Source organism: Pterocles gutturalis, unplaced genomic scaffold, assembly GCF_000699245.1.
Source record: "Pterocles gutturalis isolate BGI_N339 unplaced genomic scaffold, ASM69924v1 scaffold26092, whole genome shotgun sequence".
NCBI classification, from domain to species: domain Eukaryota; kingdom Metazoa; phylum Chordata; class Aves; order Pterocliformes; family Pteroclidae; genus Pterocles; species Pterocles gutturalis.
In genome coordinates, this window is record NW_010116185.1 from 12,240 (window position 1) to 32,959 (window position 20,720).

At 44.4% G+C, this 20,720-nt stretch overlaps 1 protein-coding gene across 1 annotated transcript in view; it reads right to left on the reverse strand.

The window, feature by feature from the left end:
- The window catches only part of CCDC64 (coiled-coil domain containing 64), a gene marked incomplete at both ends in the record, with an annotated part of 36,939 nt that overhangs the window by 9,790 nt on the left and 6,429 nt on the right, over positions 1 to 20,720 (reverse strand). The window contains one exon of the mRNA XM_010075444.1: positions 425 to 541. Within this exon, the coding sequence (XP_010073746.1) occupies positions 425 to 541 (117 nt within the window). The remainder of the gene's footprint in view (positions 1 to 424; positions 542 to 20,720) is intronic.

The window sequence follows — 20,720 nt, forward strand, 5'->3', positions numbered from 1 at the left end:
AGAGCTAAAACAGGTAGGGACTCCTTGCTTTCCCATGTGTGGGGCTCAGAGGCAGGACAGGATTGTTGCTTTCTTTGCAAGCGTGAAAAACAGAAAAATACCCTTTGCAGACCTTCCCACCATGCCCCAGAGTTTAAGCTGTACTGGGCAGTAGCCCTGCAAGAGCACAGGCATGGTTTAGATCCTGGAAGCTACTTCTCATCCGTGCATTTTGCAGGAGTGCTTGTGGCTGAGGCAGAGGTGGAAACCAGCCCTGGGTTGCAGCAAAAATCCTCACTGGGGGAGTCCTTTGCCCCCCCAGCTGCCATCTTTTGTTTGCTCCAAGCAGCAGGTTTTGTCTACCCAGGTCAGAGGGGTTCATTGTACAAGTTAGAACAGCCCTGGACACCTTTTGGAGGAGTGAGGCCATGCGCAGGTGACTCACCTCAGCCTGGAGGCTCTCAAGCCGCACGATGTGCTGGTTGCTGGAGGAGTTCTTCTCCCGAAAGTCCTCTCGGAGGGTGTGGACCTGCAGGGAGAGCTGCCGCTCCACCTCCGATGCCTGCAAGAAGACAACAGCTTGTGTTAACCCCAGGAGGTCGTCCCATAGATGGAAAGCAGTTATCTCTTCCTACCTGTGGGAAGACCTGCCCCAATATGACTTCTGCACAAGCCCTAGTTTTGGCAGAAACACAGAAGCCTGCAGAGTTTGGATGAGGGAAAAGCTAATCCTGGACGGACATTGAGGAGGGCAGCCATTTAGACCATTTTGGTTTTCCCTTGGGGCAGCCAAAGGGACACAGCCCATAACTTTGTTCCATTGCAAAATAGCATGACAACTCCCATGCCCTACAGGAATTTAGTTTTCCTCAAAAATAGTAGCCTGATCTGGTTTGAGGAGGAGACCAGGCCACTCGCAAAGGCAGAGGGGAGGCAATCTCCACAGACCTCAGGAAACACTGCTATTAAATTCACACTTTCTAAACCTCTGAACTTCTTTGGCACAGCTCTAAAATAGCAAGTGCTTTTTGCCTCTGATTTCTGGCTCTTGTCAGGGCCAGACAGAGCAGTATCCGCTCCACACGGCTTTCAGTGCAGGATCGCTGGGCTTGGCCCTCTTTCCCATCTCGAAGGAGGGATGCCCCATTTACACAGGGTGGTTTGAGGACAGTGGAAAGGCCATTCCTACCTGCAGGATCCAGGCTGCAGACAGCCCGTATAAATGACAGCTTAGACGTGTTAACTGCTCTCCAGACAGCTTTATGGCTGATTTTTACATGGTGAACACACTTGTTTAGGCTTGTAAGAGAACATAAGTTTTTATGACAAATCCCTAATGAGACAGCACAAATGGATGGTTTTCTATTTAATTAGCCTCCATCAGGTTCCATTACACTTAGGCACAGACCTCCCCCTCCAGTGAATTATCTGGAAGTGGATCAATCCCCCTCAAGAGGAGGCATTGCCGTGCTGTTCAGGGCACAGAGAGAGCTGTATGTCCAAAGGCAAATGCCATCCGTGGCCACAATGCCTTAGACAGGGAGGTGAGATGGGAGGGAGGGATGGAGGTGAAAACCCACTTTGGGGTCAGCAGCTGCAGGCAGGTTGGGGAGTGCATCCTTATGTCTGGCAAACGCAGGTCAGGATTTGACCCGGGGTGCTCTGGCTGACAGGGAGCCCAAGGCAGCAGCTCTGCCAAAGGGTGCAATGACTTTGCTCAAGCAGCTTGTGACCTGAGGAATGAACACACAGACCCAGCCTGAGCTGCCCTCAGAGGCAACACTACCCCCTTTTAAAAATGGTCCCTTATTTTGCACAGTCTGCAGCAAAATAATCCAAATCAGAAGCAGGGGGTAAAAGGCTGTTGCAGCTCTGTCAAGTGGAGGAAACTCTGGTTGCCCCAACACTGCTTTGCAGGGGCAGCAGAAGACAGAATAGCAGCCCTTGAAATCAGCCAGGCTCTGACCACTGGCTTCTGGAATGAGAAATAATTTCCAAAAATAAAAAATAATCTTGTCCACCAATTGGTTTTTAGTTCCCTTCTTATCCTGGATTATCATAACTGGTCTTTTCCCCTTCTTTAAAGCCTCACATCAGACGCCTTTGCGTATCACCCTCACCTCATTTATTTAATAAAGCTTCCTTGCACAGGCAGAGTACACAAAATGTAATGATAGCACAGCACTATACGAAAGGGTTGGTTATTTTTCTTCCCTTAAGCAGCTATAGATTTCAAAGCATCCTGAGCAGCTATTAACTGGTGACACTAAAGAAGATGGATGGGTTCTGCTTTTTTTGAATGATTCACTTGCTTTTGTAAAGACTGCTGAAACATCTTCATGCTGAAATACTCTGCAGGAGCTATCAAGGATGAAAAAGCAGCAGATGAAAAGCACTGAAGGATTTTGCCTGCAAGATGCTGACCGCACTCCCAAGGAGCACAAGTGGTACTAGATGAGATGACACACCAGTATTTGATGGTTAACTGGGTAACATAATTTATATGCTGGAACAATTCTATGTACAGCCAGTGTAAATGTACAATATAGCAGGAAGAAACAAGGGAGTGTTAATGGCATTGTACTGGTAAGACAATATATAGCTGCTGTCAGTAGTTTTGGTCCCCATGCTCAGATGGGAGCAGGTAAAGGAATGGGCTGCAAGGGTGAGCCAGATCATGGAAAGTCTGTTATATGAAAGGAGACTAAAAAAGAATGGCTTGTTTTATCTCAGGCAACGAATGCTGAGAAAGGACTCCCTATAAATACATCACGGCTAAGCACACAGAAGGGAGAAGCGCTATTTAAGCAGAAGCACAATTTTGGCAGAAAAAATGATGCGAATAAACTGCATAAAAGTATATTTAGGATGGGAACAGGAAGATTTCTACATTTCCAAGGAGCTGCAGTAGGATTCCTCCTCCTGCACCACTGCAGTAGGAGAAATGTTGTCAAAAATTCATTTTGTGATGTAGCTGGATCACTTTATTATGCAGTTTCTTTCAGAGGGCTGCCTACGACAGAAGGGAAATGAATTTTCCTCAAAGGTCCTTTCTGGTACTAGACTGCTTGCAGGACTGTGAGGTTTGTATTCATCAGCTTTAAATCATCATCTGGAATTTATCTACTTGCTGCTCGGCTTACACACTCACCCATCGTATTCCTCCAGTAATAGCCCACATGGAGCGAAGAAAGGACTCACTTACTGTTAGCATTTAGGGCTCTAACGCACACAGGATGCTACAGTGTCACCTCAGCCTACACCATTCACATCCTACCTCATGCAGTAGAGAAAAGTAAAAAATAATACTTTCTTTAGCCTCATACAGTGCAGAATCCTCTCTCTGACCAGCTATTTAACAGAAGTAAACAGAAATTACTGTCATGTGTTTCCCTCCACAGGAGAAGGAGGAAAAGTCTTCATCCAGTTCTTCTAGATAGAGAAATAGCCGATACTTAGTCTCACCTTTGCAAAGATTTGATTTTTCATAGACACAAGCAAAGTCTTCTGAGCTGAGCTGTGTCGTGGAAACCCCCTTTTCATGCTGCATTTGTTTCAGAGGTTATTAATACTGCTGCTGAACTACCGTTTCTAATTGATTATAAAGTCTAGATTTTAATATCAATCTGCATTATTTTGTGGAAAGACACCTTGTCAGTGTCCAGTATTTCTCAGGCTTTATGGTGTATTTTCATATGGTGTCTACGTGGGTTCTCCACACTGCTATACATGTGTGCATGTGTGTTTTAAACCACGAGCTCACTACTGACTACTTCTAACATACTCTTTTACTTAGTGTCATCAGAAGATGTAATCTTCTGTCTACATTTTCCCTTTATTGCTCAAATAAGCTATGGCTTTTGTTGAATTGAAGTGAGTTTCTTCTGCCTCAGCCAGTCTGGCTCTACTCCCGTTATGCAAACTCTAGCGCTTTCTCTTCCCCATCAGTGTTTTCCTAAACATGAAAAACGAAAACCTTTTGTGCTTATGTCAATCACTCAGTGATACATTGATTTTGCTAGAGAGAAGTAATATTCTTTCTGGAAAGGCAGACATATATTGCCCAAATCATAGCTTTGCTCTATAGTTAAGAAAGAATTAATTTCCTGGGTATAGGCAAATGAGCCAACACAGGCACCAGGCAGATTTTGAAACATATCTGCAAAAGCATAGACATCAATTCACAATTAGATAAATTCAATCAACTGTGAGATTTGTTTTCTGGACTTCAGGCAAGGTTTAGATGAGATTTGGGCAGTGCAATCAGAAAGGAAGAGCAGGAGGACATTTTGGCCTTTGCTTTAATTAAGGGCTTGTTTTCATTGCAAACCTGATAAAGTTTGTCTTGCAATTAATTCTGAAGTGCTAAAATACACAAAACTGTGTAGATAGTTGGCAGAAAAATATGGCTTACCAGTTACAATAACTCTGTGAGGTTTAACATCTGGAATATACAAGCAATAAATAAATTATATAATGTAAATAAATTGGAGCGCTGATGCTTCTGTGAAGAGGGGATCTTTGCAATGTTTGGGGCAGACTGTGAGAAATTAATGGCCTGTAGATTAGTTTCATTCAAAGAAAACCCTCTTATGGGGGACAATTGGCTAAATAAAACTAACTGCATTCAAAATACCCAGCTGTAAGTCATGTTAGAAAGAAAAGAAGAAGGGAAAAAGCTGAATAGATTGTAGCTGGGTGAAGAAACCAATGTTTCTGTATGATTTACTTCTACAAACAAGATGATTCAAATTTAACAAAGGATATTAAAGAATTTCTTGCCTAAAATAGCTAAGAAAGAGAAGTCCTAATTAGTGCTAAATTTGTAACACTCAGGAGAGCGTGTTACCCCTTTTATTAATTTGCTAATAGCTGAGTTCGAGGGACTCCCCATTCCCACTGTGGTACCATTAACACTTCAAACCACTAATCGCTGCCTCCCCTGCCTTCAGGGTCCTGGATTCCCAGCTCTTCTCTGGAACAAAAATATATTTGGGTACTGAAACGAAAGCAAAGGAGGAGACAACAAACATCTTGCTTTAGAGTAACATTTTTTTTTAAAAAATACATTAATCTGGCTGCTGAGGGAAGCCTGGGAGGACTGGGATTGCTGCCCTGCTGCCGCAGCCAGTATCCCCATGGCCACCAGCGGTGGCAGGAAGCCTGGTTTTATGGGCTAACCGACCCATGTCAAGAAAGGGGTGAGGCTATTTTCCAGCCCTTGGCACACTGGTACTGTAAACAACCATCTATATTCTACAAATGTGGAGATTGCCTGGTTAGGGAATCTTCGAGAGCATTTTTACCGAAGCTTTTAATTCAGGTCAACTTTAAGTTGTTATTCTAAGTATTATTTTATCCAGGAAAGCGCTTACGTAATAGTAGTGCTCGCTGTTCAATGCCTTTTGAGGGCTTCAGTTTGCATTTGCTGATTTACGTGCACAAAGGAGGGATTCCTCCACAGATGGCCCCCGGGATGTGGCACCCTCAGCCCCGCGATGGCAATGCTGCCGCACATACGAAGAGCCATGGCACTGCGGTGGCTGGCCAGATGCTCACCCAGCCGCTCTCACTCCCTCTCCTCAACAAGACGGGGGAGAAAATGTGATGAAAAAGGTCATGGGTTGAGATAAAGACAGGGAGATCATTTACCATTAGAAGAATTTGAAGTAAAAGCAGTGACTGGGAGACATAACGGGCAAAGCTCAGACGGGCCATCTGACTGGATTAACAGTGGTGAAGGGCCAAGGGGTGTACATTGCCCACCTTCGTGATGTTGTGATGATGCCACGTCGATTTTGGTGCAAGGAGGTTTTCTTTGTGGTTCATGTCGCCAGTGAAGTTTTGAAGGGTGTGCAACGATTGCACATTTTAATGACAATTCTTAAATATGTGTTTCAAGGAGGTGAGGGGTGCAATTTATTGGGTCCAGGTGTCCAGGCAGGGCTGCAGGGCCCCCTCTGAGGAGAGGCCGGCTCCGCCCCGTGCTGGACACAGCCGGTTCCAGCCGGTTCTGCAGCAGCTCCACTGCAGGGCACAGCTCAGCCTGTCAGCGACGCCTCTGGAAAGATGTGCTTAAAAAAGGACAAAACACGGCCTGGCAGTGACAACTGAGGTAAAAAGTGTGAGAAGTAGCCCCGTGAGCACCACATTGGAGGAGGAGGAGGGGGGGAGACCTGGCTAAACTTTTTCCAGAAGACTTCTCCCCACCGCTCCCCAGTGCAGCACAGGACATTAGAGCTGGGGAGCATTGTGCATCATGGACAAAGCCAGCATTGTCCCCATCTCTGCCAAATGATGTGGTAGGGCTGAGTCCTCTTCCTCTGGTCTCATCTCTCACTCTGCTACTGTCCAAGTGTGGGGAAATTTAAATACAGAATGTCTGTCGCGCTTGGTCCTGGTGTGGGGGCTGGCACTGCCTGGAGAACTTGTGTGGAAAAATGAGAATTCAGGAACACTTCCAAAATATTTTGGTTGTAAACATCCAACAGAGACCATTAACATTGATCCCATGGGATATTTTTAGAAAAAAATGGATTTTTAAGACTGTAAAAATGCTATGATAGTGCTATGTAATATATATCCCTATTATATATCTATAAGCAGGCTGGCAGGTGGATTAAATGCCAGTAGCCAGAGTGAGTAAATCTGCTCAGCTTTTGCAGGTAAGATTTCCTTCCTAACACAGGCTTCTTTGTGCTTAGGAACCATCTCTGCAACCTGTCAGCCCACTCCCTCACGCACCCTCATTCTGACCCCCAGCTGACTGCTGCTTTGTTCAGGTAAGATCTGTGAGGCGGCCATGGCAGGGACATGCAGCACCCAGCCTGAGGTGTCCTCACTGGGGCCTGGCACTGAAGTCATACATCTATGTGGAATCGTGAGCTGGATGTGGCACACTGTCTCCCTGCCTCTGTCACCTTTTTTAGTGCAATTTAGGCAAATTACTTCATATCTGGCATTTGGTGCCTTTGTACCACACACCTTCACAGTCAGCTACCTGCAATGGCCTTTACACTTCCTGATTATTTATTCTCTCTTCTTATTCAGAGGATCCAATAAATCCATGTCTGCTTAGACAGAAGGGTTTGATTTTGTGGCACACTGCCTGACCGCCTTTGTTACAGCCATACAAGTTGATGAGCCTTCCCTTCAGTGGAAAACAGGCTGATGTTGTACAACACAGACCAGCTATATTGGTTGGGGGGGTCCTATACTGACAACAGAGCGGGTGGGCAAAAGAGGAAAAAAATGAGCATTTTTTTTAGCACAAAATTGACCTGTCAAGAAAAAAGGGAATCAAAGATCTAAAGGCTGAGGACCCTTACCTGCCAAAGGGCATCAGGTTCCAAACACACAACTGATGGGAAAAGTCTCATGGCTATAACAGATCTAGTCCAAGAGGATTCTGTGAGACAAAGGACAGCAGTGGCATCTTACGCTAACATCTGCTCTACTTCCACAGGTGTGATATTTTGGAAATGTGCTACTTTATTGCTTGCAAGAAAGTGAGAATTTTTGCTGCAGATCTGTTCCCCTTTCCCTTCTATAAGACAAGTAGGAAATGCTTAGCATGTCCTTTGACCTCACTCCTCTTTACTTGAGTTTTTAAATAAAGCAGCCCAAGAATGTGAGCAGTTCCTTCTCTACACACCCCAGTCATGCAGTGAGCTCCTGTGGATGGCAAGGAGTTAATGCTGCATCAACTCAAATGCCTCACACCTGAGAGGCAGAGGCCAGGGGGTGCTGGCTATAAGAGAGAGAAGGGAGGAGCTGAGTTTTTTTCTGGGTGGGGTTGGGCTCGCACCTGCCTGTTGAGATGGAGAAGTGTTGTTAGAGTGGAGACGTTTAGCTCCTTGGTGGAAACTTCCACAAAGCCTGAACTTGCTCAACCTGAAACTGGATTGGCTGTTTTTAGGGGAGAAGTGCTTGCATTGCCTGGCTGTGAGTGCTTTTCGTAGCTGGAGAACTGGAACTGCTGCTAAAGATAACTGCTTAGGGGAATGAATGCAAAGTGGTGGTCTTCAACTTGTTTTTCAGCAAGTGCTAACTCGGGTAACTGTTTGGCTGAGGCCAAAAACCATTAGCTTAGGCTAAATCGTCTTACAGGATTAGGAACTGCGGTTTAGTGCAGAAGCAAAGACAGTTATTTGCCATATGGGGGCAACTCTAGCTGGGTGTCATGTCTCTAGGTTCATTGTTTGAATTAAAGAAATAGCTTCACAAGTGGATGTGGGTTGTGCACGTGTTTTAGGAGGTGCTTACACACGAGCCTCCCTTTTTTGTGGTTTATTCTTGACCTAAGCATTTGGCTCTTGTGGAGAGGAAAATACAGTGTGTGGAAAAATGAGTCAGCCTGCTTCCTGTAGGAGGGAATGCTGGAGGCCTGCTGCTTTCATTGCTGTAATAAATTAGCACTGGAGATAACTCTGAGGACAAAGTGTGCCTGGAGGACATGCAATGCTAAGTAGTGCACGCAGAGGCTCTTGCTCTCTGTATGCAAATTCTGCTTGCAGAACAGATGTGGGACATGAGATAGCCTTGCACTGTAGCTTGCAGGGCTGGTGTCTGCTCTAGGGCTCTATGGAGGGCTGAACATGGAGCTTGTTTGCAGCTCCTTGGCTTCCGGTTGTTGAGAAGGAATAGGGTAATAAAGCGTGATACTAGCAGGCTCTTCTAGTGCTGTATAGATGCTGCACGTGACCTTGAATGAAGCACTTGCTCTTCTGCACTGTAGTTACCTATTTGTAAATGGAAGCAGAAGGGCTTATGGCTTAAATAATCAAGCCTAGTAATGCTAGTGGACCTGAGAGGAACCACCACATTAATTTAAGTGGAGCATAGCTTGGGTCCAGCATGTTGCAAGAGGGTCTGGGACCTTCAGGCTAAAAAGTCATACATGTATGTGAGACTGAAGTGTCTTAAGTTTTGCCTTGGCCTAGCAGAGGGAACTGGTACAGCTTGAAATCTAGATGGTTCATCTTTTGCATCAGTAAGTTGAGTGGTCTGCTCTCCTAGATAACTTCTAATGCATTTCTAATGCTTAATTTCCCTAAGTTATTTTTTGCCTGATGAAAGGCATATTTTATCTTGATAGAACATTTTGGCCAAGTTACCTTTGATGTTGGTTTTTAATCCAGACTTTTTCAGCTCAGCCTGACTTTTCTACTTGAGCTAAATGATTAAAAATATTTCTTCAGTAAATTTCTGGTGAGCCATAAGTGTAGGTCAGATGATAGCCTAATAAAATACAAATGCCTGACTAGTTTGGAAAAAGCTGAACTGGAAACATGAAGACTTAACATGGTCATTAAAAATTCTTGCAAAAAGAAGCAGAAGCTTATGATGGTGGAGGCAAAGAGAAATGTAACGTACCCTCCTGCTCCGAGAAGCTTTGTATTCCCTCAGTAGCCAGAAGTCAGGGCAGTGACTCTCCATTCTTGAATTTATTTTTTTTATGAAATTATTTTAGTCTTAGACTTTAAACCTGGCAGTGTTCAAACTCAAATGTGCCTGGAAGCAAGACACAATAATTAAGCTTCTTGCAGTCTCTTACTCTGGGTTTAAGCACTCTCTCTCCTTTATTTCAAATAAAATGAACTGAGTTCTATTGGGGATATCCAATATGTGATGGCAGGCTAGCAGCTCTGCCTGCTCTTGCAGTCGTCATCCCTATACCTGTTAAGCCCAGAATATACTCTTCTAGGCTTTAGTAGTAATACACAAACCAAAAGCTTTCCAATGTATGTGAGACCTGATGCTCAAACTTGTGTTTACAAACATGTCTGTCTAAGTGCATAGAAGTACTGGTGTTCATTCCCATACAGGTGAAATGGGTGGATGCCAAAAAAGGGTAAAATTCAAGGAGTTGGCTTAAAATATGTTAATTTCTCTCGGGAAGCCTTTTGACAGGAAGAGAGAAAATATTTTGTAAAACATAGATGTATATTTAAACTTTGTGGTAGATTGACCTGGGATATGTTTTATTAGCTTTTAAATCCCTGCCAAGTCTGACTCCCAATAATAACTTCCATGAGGCTGTTTCTTAAAAACAGTACTGATGTGTTTGTTCATTTTTTTCACAACTTGATGAATTTACTTCAAAACCTAAAGGAGGAAGAGCTAAGAAGTTGTTTCTCTTTTTTTTTTTTTTTTTTTTTAATTTGGCTTAACTAAAGCCAAGATAGAAATGTTCTGTGCAGAAGGCTTATTTCTCATAGCCGATGCAGTGGAACTTGTGGCTTCTTTCTGTAGAAAAGAAAGGAAACCCAAACCCTATAGTGAATATTGGCCAGGGTGGGAGCTACAGCTTCAAACTATTCCATTAAAGCCTTCTCTTCACTAAATGTTTTTATACCTGATAGATGCAGTAGGGTCATAAATGAAAGGTGAGTGCCATAAAAATGAGCAAGTCTATCACAAAGTTTTGGGGAAAAAAAACCCAACCAACCACACAGCAGCATGTCACAATTGCAATGCTTACATAAAAAGGTCCAAATATACTTTCTTGGAGCTGTTAGGTAACATTTTACTTAAAAATATTTCTTGGTCAGCTAGCATTTGATCTGCCATTCTAAACACAACAGAACTGTGCTGGATACTTGCAGACAAAAAGCTTCTGGAGATACCATTTAACTTAGCAATACTTCTTCCTGTACTTCAGCAGCCTCCAGCTATTCCTGAATTGTTCTCCCTTGTTGGCAGCATGAAAAGATCTGTTTAGAGCATAAGGTCTTTGGAGCAGACTTCAAGCACAAGGCAGTCCTTGCTCTTGGTGATTGCTGACAAAAGATAATTACAAATGTGTTATTACTAACACCTGAGCACACTGATCTGCTGAAGCTGAATGCTGAGGTTCAGCTCATGACTCAGTGGAGCGCAGATGCTTGAACACAAAGTACTTGTTTACCTTTTTGTGCAGTGGCACAGATGTAAGTGCTAAGGGTATTAGGTCTTTAAGTTGTAGATCCTCAGGGCAGGAGCTTGGCCTTCAGAGCAATCTGCACTGAGATAGCAATATGTAGTGGCAAATATGTAATAGTAACTTCTAGAATGAGCCAGAGCTGCTAAATTAAGCCACAGCAGGTGTATGCAAAGTTGAGGGTAAGTTTTCTGAACAATACCCATAACTCAGCTTTTGGAAAGCTGCTGAGCACTTCTGAAAATGGCCAGATTTTCTTATGCATGTATCAGCCTGGCAGGTGAGGTGCTCCCCTGAAGGCTCTGCATAGGTGTTGCTGTGGCCGGAGTCTGGATGATGGGAGGGTCCAGAAACAAGAATGTGTATCTCTCCTTGGGGCCTTGTCCTCCTACAATCTAGCTTTTAAAAAGTTCTTGCATTAATTTATTTAAATAACAGCTTTTGGCAAACTCAGCGGCATTTTGGTACTTTAAGTCCTACAAGAAACCGTGCTTAGAAATAAAACATAAAGCCAAGCAGATGTGGAGAAACTTAACGGAAAAACAAGGTGGGTGCAGCACATACTGTAGGATGGTGTATAAAATACACTGTGCTCTGCCAAATCATACACATGCAAGGGAGTCATTGTTGGGGACTGGAAAGAGCCCCTCTCTGTAGGAGTTTCAGGCTTTAGTGTATCTGTGAATATCACTTAAGGTAAAGTGATGGCCCTGTATGGGGCAAGCTGCCTCACTCACAAACCCTTCATGTATTCTGGTGTTTTTCTGATGGAGGAGAGGTGCAGTGCTGTCAGAAGGAAAACCAGCTGTAGCAACATGCCAACAGCTGTGTTAGAGTAACTGCATGTAAACTGGAGTCCACTGAAAGCATTGCAGACAAAGGCTCTGTGCTTGCCTGTGGGCAGCAAATTTGGCACACACATGCTATACTTAGACTTACACCTATAGCCAAGGTTTTGCAAATGTAGGTCAGGCATCAATGAATTGAAAGCTTTTTCCCCCACAGTCTAAGATGCTGCTTAGAGGGACAAGAATCAATCAGGCTGTGTTTTTTGGGCACTGAGGCTGTTGCTTTCTGACGACTGACCCCATGTAGACACAGAAAGCTTGCAGTGAGCCTGGGCACGGGCATGCAGCAGGGAGCAGGTGCCTGGGCAGATGTGGGGACTGGGCAGGATCTGCAGCCCAGGTTTCTGTGTGACCAAGCCATGAGGCTGCCTCCAAACCAACACGGGGGAGTGGAGACCCGTAAGCACCACACAAGATCTTAGATTGGGAAACATTGTACTGACAGATGCTGTGAGAATTAGCAGCCTGTCCTGTGTGTTTGATGCTGAGAAAAGATGCTTTTTCCTTGGTAGATGATGGTTTGATGGCTGAGGCTTTGTTTGGAAAGAAGTAACATCCTTGATAAAGCTTTCACAATCAGAGAAGGGACTGTGCTTCCCTCCTTCACCCAAATCCCCCATTCACCCACAGTGATTTGTCTTGGAGGGCTAGAGCATGTAAAGGCCTATGGGTGACCTTTGGGAGAAAGGGGAGAAGGTGGGGAAAATGCTGTTGGTTTTGGCTGTGGTGCTTTTAAGCAAATGCCAGGACTGATGAGTGTCATGTACCCTTTGCATGTGCTTTCTGGCCCTAACTAGGTAACGGGAGACCAGCTAAAGTACACCAAATAGCACACAACAAAAACGGTGTGGCAGTGGCTGTTCTTTAGCTTCAAAGTCTCCCTGACAAGTTACTGGGTTGTTGGAGTGTGCTTCATTTTGGAAGTCCTGTTTGAGTGTGCTCACATTTAACTGTGGGAAGCTTTTATTGCTTTCCAGATATTTTATTGCTTTGTCTTCAGCTGAGAGAGCTGCCTTGCACAAACGTGTGTGGATTATCCTGCATGTGAGCACAGGCTGAACTACTGCTTCAATTGTTATGTTACTACAGTAGGATTTTAAACAGGGATCTTCCCTAGCATCACTGCCTCTAAATTATTAACTTTCTCTTCTTCTTGCTGCCCAAAAGCAAGAGTAATGTGATCAGTGACAGAGGAGATCATGGTATTCAGCTCCCAGCAGTTTTTATACCTCCTGCTGCTGTAGCTGAATTTTTCTATGTGCGAAAGCCCGTGGTAGCAATACTAAATCTACTGAGTGTTTGCTGTGTGCAGGATTGCCTAAAATGGTGTCACTTAAAATTTCTGCTAGTACATAGGCATGTTAGTTAAGAAGACTTTTAGCCTATCTGTGCTAAAAATCACCTGCCTTAAGCCCCTGATCCCTTTTCCCCCATCCTGTCTCACACGTGATGAGGTGTGTGCTGGAGTTGGCAGATGGCTGGGGAGTAAACAGGTCCACAGAAGCGTGCAAAGAAATCATGTTGCATCATTGCTAACCAGCTTGTGCCGAGACTTGGTTTTTCTTTTCCCTGTCACTACCCTGCCTACACTGGCTTCCCCACCAGCCCGTGGCTTGGCTGTTTTGTGACCTACCTCCTGCAACAATCTTGGAGACTTTTTTTTCCTCCTCTCAGCTCTCTCTAGTTAATTACTCTAATAGATATTAGCATTAATAGATAGGCTTGTTGTTGAATTCATACATAGACATAAAGCCGTGCCAGAGATTTGTTTGCTTAATTACAGAAATACTTTTATTTCTGTTGTAGTGTGTCTGGTTTTGGTTTTGCTGCTGAGGATGATGCTTCTTTTAGCCTCCTTTTCTTGGCTCTGCTCAAAGTTTTTTTTTTTTTTTGTCCTGTTGAACTAGAGCAGATCTCCCCAAGCTGGGACATTATAAAGACCGAAGAAGGAACAAGTAGTTTAAACGTGTCACTTGTGCACCACAGGCTGTTTGTTATCACTTAAATACTTCAACCCTTCACGCTTATGCATAATGCAGTGCTGCCTGGCTCCCTGCGCTAGCATATTCTGCATTTCCTATGTGTAGACAGGTCTCATCTGTGTGATATTAGTACCCCCCCCCATGGCAAAAGCCTGCTCTGGGTGCCTCGGCAGGCCAAATGGGGTACCAAGAGGCAAACAACTTCTTTCTCACCAGGTCCAAACATGGTAGGGTGCAGAGAAATGCACCACTTTCAGAAAGCTTGTGGTGTTGGGGCTGTACCTCCTTGGCTTGATGCTGAGCAGTAGGGAGGAGTGGGGCATGAGGGTATGACCCACAGCTGTGTGCTCAGAGACAGTCTCAATGCAATTTATGTCAGAGTATGCACATGGATGTCAAGTGTTGACCTGAATACAGGCTAGTTTTCAGAAATTAATAGGTTAAAGTGCAGTATAAGTTTATTAAGCTCTTGTGGGGATTTGGAATTTCCCAGCATGATCCCCACTGTCACCAAGGGACAAAGGAGATAAAGATATTAGAGCCCAAGTTTTCAGAAGAAGCCTTCTCTTAAGTACTGATTGAAAATACAGCTTTACTTGTCAAGCTGTGAAACACCAGGTATATCCACATGTCTCAAACTTATTTGTTTGGAGTACAAAGCAAATACTACCACTTATAAAGGTCCATATTAGTTTTCATCCTTACTCAGGTTTATGGAAAGGTTCTTGGATTTAATATTGTTTGTGGCAATGCTTTAAAATTACCAGCAAAAAGAGTGTTTGGCTAGGTCTCTTCACAGAGCAGGAATTTACTCGAGGGTTATAAGGCTCATTGGGGCTAATCCCTGCTAGCATTATACATCATCTGACAGTTGCCAAGGAGACAAGGATAATCTCAGTGAGACAGGGTTTGTGAGAAGGGTATTTATGGACATTTGCCTAACGATGCTGGTGGAATGCACCAAAGAGTGATTATTTGAGTGTTTTTGAAGTACTGCCTCTTCTGTGGTGAATATGGGAGACCATGGGTACACAAGCAAAAACTTTCCCTGCAATGTTAAAGCAGCAGCAGCTTGGCCTCGATGTTTCCAACTTGTCCCACAGTGGCCTCATCCACTGTTGCACAGAGGGGCGGACAAGGCGTTTGGAGTGTTGCGAGATGGCTGCCTGTCTGTCTGCACTCAGCAGACTGGGTAGGTATGAACAAGCCATTTCAGTCTGTGGTGCTGAAACAGGCTTAAAGAAAACTGTCCACGTGTTTGAAATACTTGCAAGTGCCTTGTGCAAATGTCTTGTATGCCAAGTGATGTGAGGGGAAGGAGGAGTGGAGGGGGTGCATATATATAGGTATAGATGTGTGTGTGCTTTGGCAGTGGCTTTCCAGCAGAACCAGCTGTTTCCTCCTTCCCCCTTCCATGTCCCCAGGCTGAGCACACTTGCACCTTGGCCAGCTGGCTTTGGGTGCTTATGTTACATTCCCTGAGCTGTGGGAAGGGTTAACACCACAGATTACTTGGTATGTGGGTCTGAACAAGCGTTTTGGTCAGATTAGGCTATTTTCCCTGACCTGGGGTGGTTTATAGCTCTGCTTAGGGAGATTAAAAGAAACAGGAGAGCTAATATCTTTATTTGGACAAGTTTGTGCTTGGAAAGGCTTCTGCATCACCCCTTTGATACAGCAAAATATTTTCTTGGCAATGTGTTCCCTGGCTGTAAGAAGGGGCAGAGATTGATGGAGGAGGCTTGTGTCTGGGAGCAGGAGCACTAAAGCTGTGTGATCTGGGACTGTCCCACATTGGGCAAGTGTTCCCTTCCTGTGTTGAAGTGAGGCAGTGACCTATAACAAAGGGAGAAAGGTTGCCTGTCTCCTTCCCTCTCCCCCAACTTGATCTTCTTAGTCTGTGCTACTGTTTCTTGATGAAGGATTATGAAGGATGGGAAGACAGAAGGAATTTCCCAGGTTTTCAAAGCCTGATGAAAATGACTCATTTGAAAGGAAGGAGCTGCTGAGAGCCAGCCTGCAGCTGATGGGCTGTGTCTTGTGGTGCCAGAGTTAATCTTGGTAAGCATCTCTGAGCTGCTGGGTTGGATAATGTCTAGAATGGAGGAGGCCTCTTTAAATGAAGTAAATCAACCTATTAATCCTCTGTAGGTGGGTTTTGAGGAATTGTTTTAAATTGTACAAATCAGTGGCTACAAGCTCAGTAGAGGTTTCTGCAGTAGCACCTGCCTACCCTTAAAGGTGCTCAAAGTAAAATGGTGCTTGGCCTGTCTATTCTAGCCAGCCAAGAAAATCGCTTGTGAGCAATGTTTCTGCCTGCCTCCAGTCCTGCTCTTAAATGGCACCACACTCTATTTGCCTTTTTTGGGGTCTGTGTCAGTGAAGGGAAGGTGCTGCCTGGGAGATCTTGAGGTGCCTGTGTTTACTTTGCTTTCAAAGCACCAGGTATATGCAATTGCTTCTGTCAGGAAAAAAAAAAATATGCTGTTCCCAAGTGTGTATTATCCTTTTTTACCTTTAACTCTGAGCTGAGCTTATTCCTCAATACCATGAAAACAAGCCAGGTGATCCTGAGCAGGTTGAGTAGTGGCTTTTTGAGCTGTCTTGCCTTGACTGAGATGAATATAGGCAGATCTGGGGGTAGCGCTTTCTTGCAGCAGAGGTTGGTAAAGCAGCCTAAGGCTGAGACACCCCTCCTCATCTGCAGCTCTGCAGAGTGAGGGCCTGTGCCCATGGCACCAGTGCTTCAGGCACTGAAAGGCCCAGAGGAAAGGGGTAGTATTAATGAAATCATCAATTTCACAAGCATTTGCCTTGAGCTCTTAAAGCTTTGACTATTTATTAGTTAGTCTTCACTAAGATGTCTGGTCCCTTGTGCTAAGGTCGAGAGGGAAATAAGTGCAACATTTAGGCAGAATTTGTGCATGGAGTGAAAAACAACATCCAGTAAAGCTTAGGGAAATAAATCTCTCTGGATTAAAGGCAAAAACTACAGAAATAATTTGAGTTAGCAAATCCCCGTGCAACTAGATAGCCGATCAATAGATGTTATTTGGACAAATATCACACTGCTAAATTCTGCAAACAATCTCTTTGAACAAACACAGGCATTTCAGGCTTTCTCATTTAGCTTCATCTAAACATAAATCTGCTGGAGAGCGTGACTGCGTCAGTATCTGAGTCTGTTCAAGAGCTCACGTTCAAGCAAAGGTTGGAACCTCCCTCTGAATATTCCCATTTACATTTATTTTCACCCCTCAGCTACTTTGTGCCCATGTAGAGTGAAAATGCAAGTCTGTTCCAAAGCCTTAGAGATCGCTTATTTCTTGTGAGTATTCCTTCAGGATTCTCTACCTCTTTCCTTCAGTATTCATAAATAGCAGGAAGACTTGACCCAATGCGACCAAAAGTCTTGCCTGCATAAAAGATAGAGAAACCTCAGAAGGCCTCTTTCAGGCTTAACTTTGCCTAGTTCTTTTCATGCCAAGGCAAAAATTGGCCATCCTTGATTGACTGGTGGCTACTTGGCCACTTCTTGAAAGCTTCCTTTGGAGACCTTGTAACATCTCTGGGCCATCTGTTCTACTCAGCTAACGTTACAGCTAGGATGTTTTTTCAATGTCTGGTCTTATACAACTTATGCAACTTACACATTGTCCTTTATGTAAGGGGTACAGAGAGTAAAGCGTAAACTCTATAAAGGGATGGTGTCAGCTTTTTCCTGAGGTGGTACACTTTCAGTATGGGACATAACTCACTAAATTCCTAATCCACACTTGAAAAATAAACAAGAAAAACCGCTTCCAATTCATCTCCATTCTTTAAGATCAAGAGAAAAGCTCAAACTCTTTGCAGTCAGCCTGAGTGGAGAGGAGATTTTTCCTTTACTGGGGTCTTGTTTGTTGGCTTACACTGACAATTATTGCTTAGTCTCTCAGAACCTCAGTTTTCTGCTGTTGCAATAAAATCTGTGCAAAACACTTGCTAACCAAGTAAAGAAACAAAGGAGAATTCTTTAAGTACTCCTCCGAAAGGTCCCCTTCTGTTAAAACTTGTGGGTATTTACTCGGTCCTGAAACACTTCACCTGCAAAAGCTAATGGGACTATGGATCTCTTCTGTAAGTGTAGACCCTTCCTCTGGAAAGTCTTAAGGTTTGTACCTGCCTTGTGGCCCTGGTGTGAGCAACAAATCTGCCGGTCTATCCTTCAGTTGCAGAAGACTTAGTTTTCCTTGATCTGAGCTTGTAGGCAACCAAATACAATGGTGCTTTGTTCAACAAACAAACATGAGCAACTGGTGCTAAATAGTTGCCAAATGGAATAGCTTTCTAAGAGCTGTTACTAAACTGTGCCAAGTCTGGAAGTGGAGTCAGGAGCAGACTCCCGAGGATGTAGCAAACAAGAGAATTGCAAGGCTAAATCTTCCCTCCTCAGTGTACTGAAAGTGGGGGCCAAGCTAACCCCAAAGGAACTGAGAGATAACATGGTCTCACATCAGCTTAAGGAGCAAAACTGCATCAGTAACTACCAGCCTGAGGCTGGTGATAACTTAAGCTTCAACTGATTTTTGAGATGTATCCAGGAGGGGAGAAAGACTGAGGGATGGGAAGGAGGAAGCAATGAAGACAAAACACAATAGGTTTTTTTTCTTTTAGGTCATATGAACTGCATGGTGAAACTAGTAAATGGTAATTAAAGGGCAAATTCAAGTGAGCTGGATGCTTTAGGTACACATACATCCCTAGATCTTGTAACTGTTCTGTGACAGTTCTACATTTATTACACATCTGCGTTACTGTGCTCATCTTTGAAGAATCATAACCCAGCCAAAACTATGCAAGTAATTCTTCCTTTTAAAAATGTTCTTTACATCCTTTGACATTAGAATCTTCCGTGGAAGAACAAGTTAGGAGATGGTGAGAACAGTTAATGAAGTGTTCCCAGCACTTCTGATCTTGGCAGTCCCCCTCTCAGACACCGATGGGGATCCTGTCCACGAAGGAAATCTGGTGCGAATCTCTGCAGCTACAGAACTGAGCCTCTCCAGGAGGATACCTAACAAAATTGTTAGGCCAACCTGTATCTCTTCAAAATGAAATGCTCTCTTGGTCTACTTATGAGCAACCTTTTACCCCAGTCGTTCTGTCATGCAAGTCACTTGATTTATGTCCTAATCTGTCAGTTGTTTCCTGTTGTACTCCCACCTCTAGACAGCTCTTGTTCCCATCTCTGGTGGCATTTCCCATCCCCATGGGTGGTACTGCCAAGCATAAGCCAGCTCTGTATTGCATTGCAGCATCCAGCAGAAGTCAGCAAGAGAGTGCTCAAAATAAACTGGGTTTTGCTAAATGCCATTCTAAACAAAATGTTGATTAAGTTCGAGACTGTTTTGCAAGGGGCCTCTATGATTTCATGGGTAATCAGAGCACCTAATACAGCTGGCAAAAAAAACCCTCAGTATAGAAGAGTCCTCCCTCTTGAGCTATTGTCTACTAAATTGCATTTAGAAGAAGCAATCCTGGTTTAAAAAAAAATTAAGGACTTTCATTATAAGGTGTGCAAACTTTATAACCCAGAATGGCTCTTTAAAGATCAAATGCTTTTAATTGGGTTTTTCTTCTATAGATATTTGCAAAGCCTTCAATCACGTTTAGCTCTGGTTCTAGCTAGTAATGCAGTGGCTGGATGCAAACACCTTCTGTGTCCTACTTTCTAGAATCTCCTGGAGGAAGTGTTTACAGCAAGTGTGAATAAGCAGAAACATTTTCAAAAAATCTCTTCTGCCCATGTGTTCCTGCCTCTGAGCTACTGCATAATAAACAATTCCTATAAAGACCTGGACCCAAACAAAACAGACACTTGACATTTTTAGTGTGGTGCAAGAGGGGAAGAAGGAACTCATTCAGATTTAATCTCCTTACCTCAAAACAAGTTCAACTTCAGTTTTGTGTTGGATTCCTGCTTTTGGATGTTCACAGCTTAGTGATGGTGTTACAGTCTCAAGGCAGAAGCCTTGCAGAAACTCCCAAAAATCTGTTCCAGAACCACTTGCTAGAGGTGAAAGCTGAGCTCAGCTGAAGTGCAGGGAAGAGCAGTGTATGGCTGGCTACCAGGTGCTTAACCCTCGTGTATTTGTCCTAGGTGGTGCTCCAGACACTCATTCTGTGCTGATGTGCTGCCTCGGGTGTGGGGGCAGGAGGTTTGTGCTCTGGGGATGTCTCATGGGGTTAGTCTCTGCTGCTCCATTCAGGCACCACAAGCCTCTGAGGACGTGAGATGAGCCATACACTGTGTGGAGGTTAAGTGGCTCTGGCAGATAATCATTGCTGTTGTGCTCCCGAAGCTGGACTCACGGGGGGATGCATTGTGCCAGGCCCTGGTGGAGTCACCTTTGTGTGGGCTGATTGACCTGCTCACAAGGGGCTCTTTTTACCGAGGAAATATAGTGTTTACCTTTCCCCCAGCAGGCTCAAAAGCTCACTGTGGGTGGTGTGGACAACAAGCTGCCTTGGGCTGGGAGATCTCCAGGGTAATTTTGGGGGAAAAACTGCTGTGAACAGGGGAGGAAATGGGGGGATGAAGTAGCGGATGCTGGGGACACATCCTGGCAGCGATCCAAGCCCGTGGGGGTGGCAGACAGGCATTACCACCCGCCTGCCTGCCTCAGACGTCACAAGCGCGTCTCCCTGCGTGTCCGCTGACTGTCCTGGCATTACAAGCAGTGAAATCACAGCCGGTTGCCACAGCAACATCACCAGCTGGGATCGTGGTGTGCTGTCACCTAGCAACCAGCAAAGGGTCCCCGGGGGTGGTGGGGTACCTGTTCCACTGCCCAGGGAGGATGAGGGTCCCACCCAATGCCGGAACCAATAGATGCTATCCTTTTTCTCCTGTGAGCAGGGATTTGTGTAGTTCTGCTGCCTTAATACGAGCTTTTTTTTTTACCTGAAGAGTAATTTTTTTAACCCTTTCCCTAGGGAAGGCTTTGC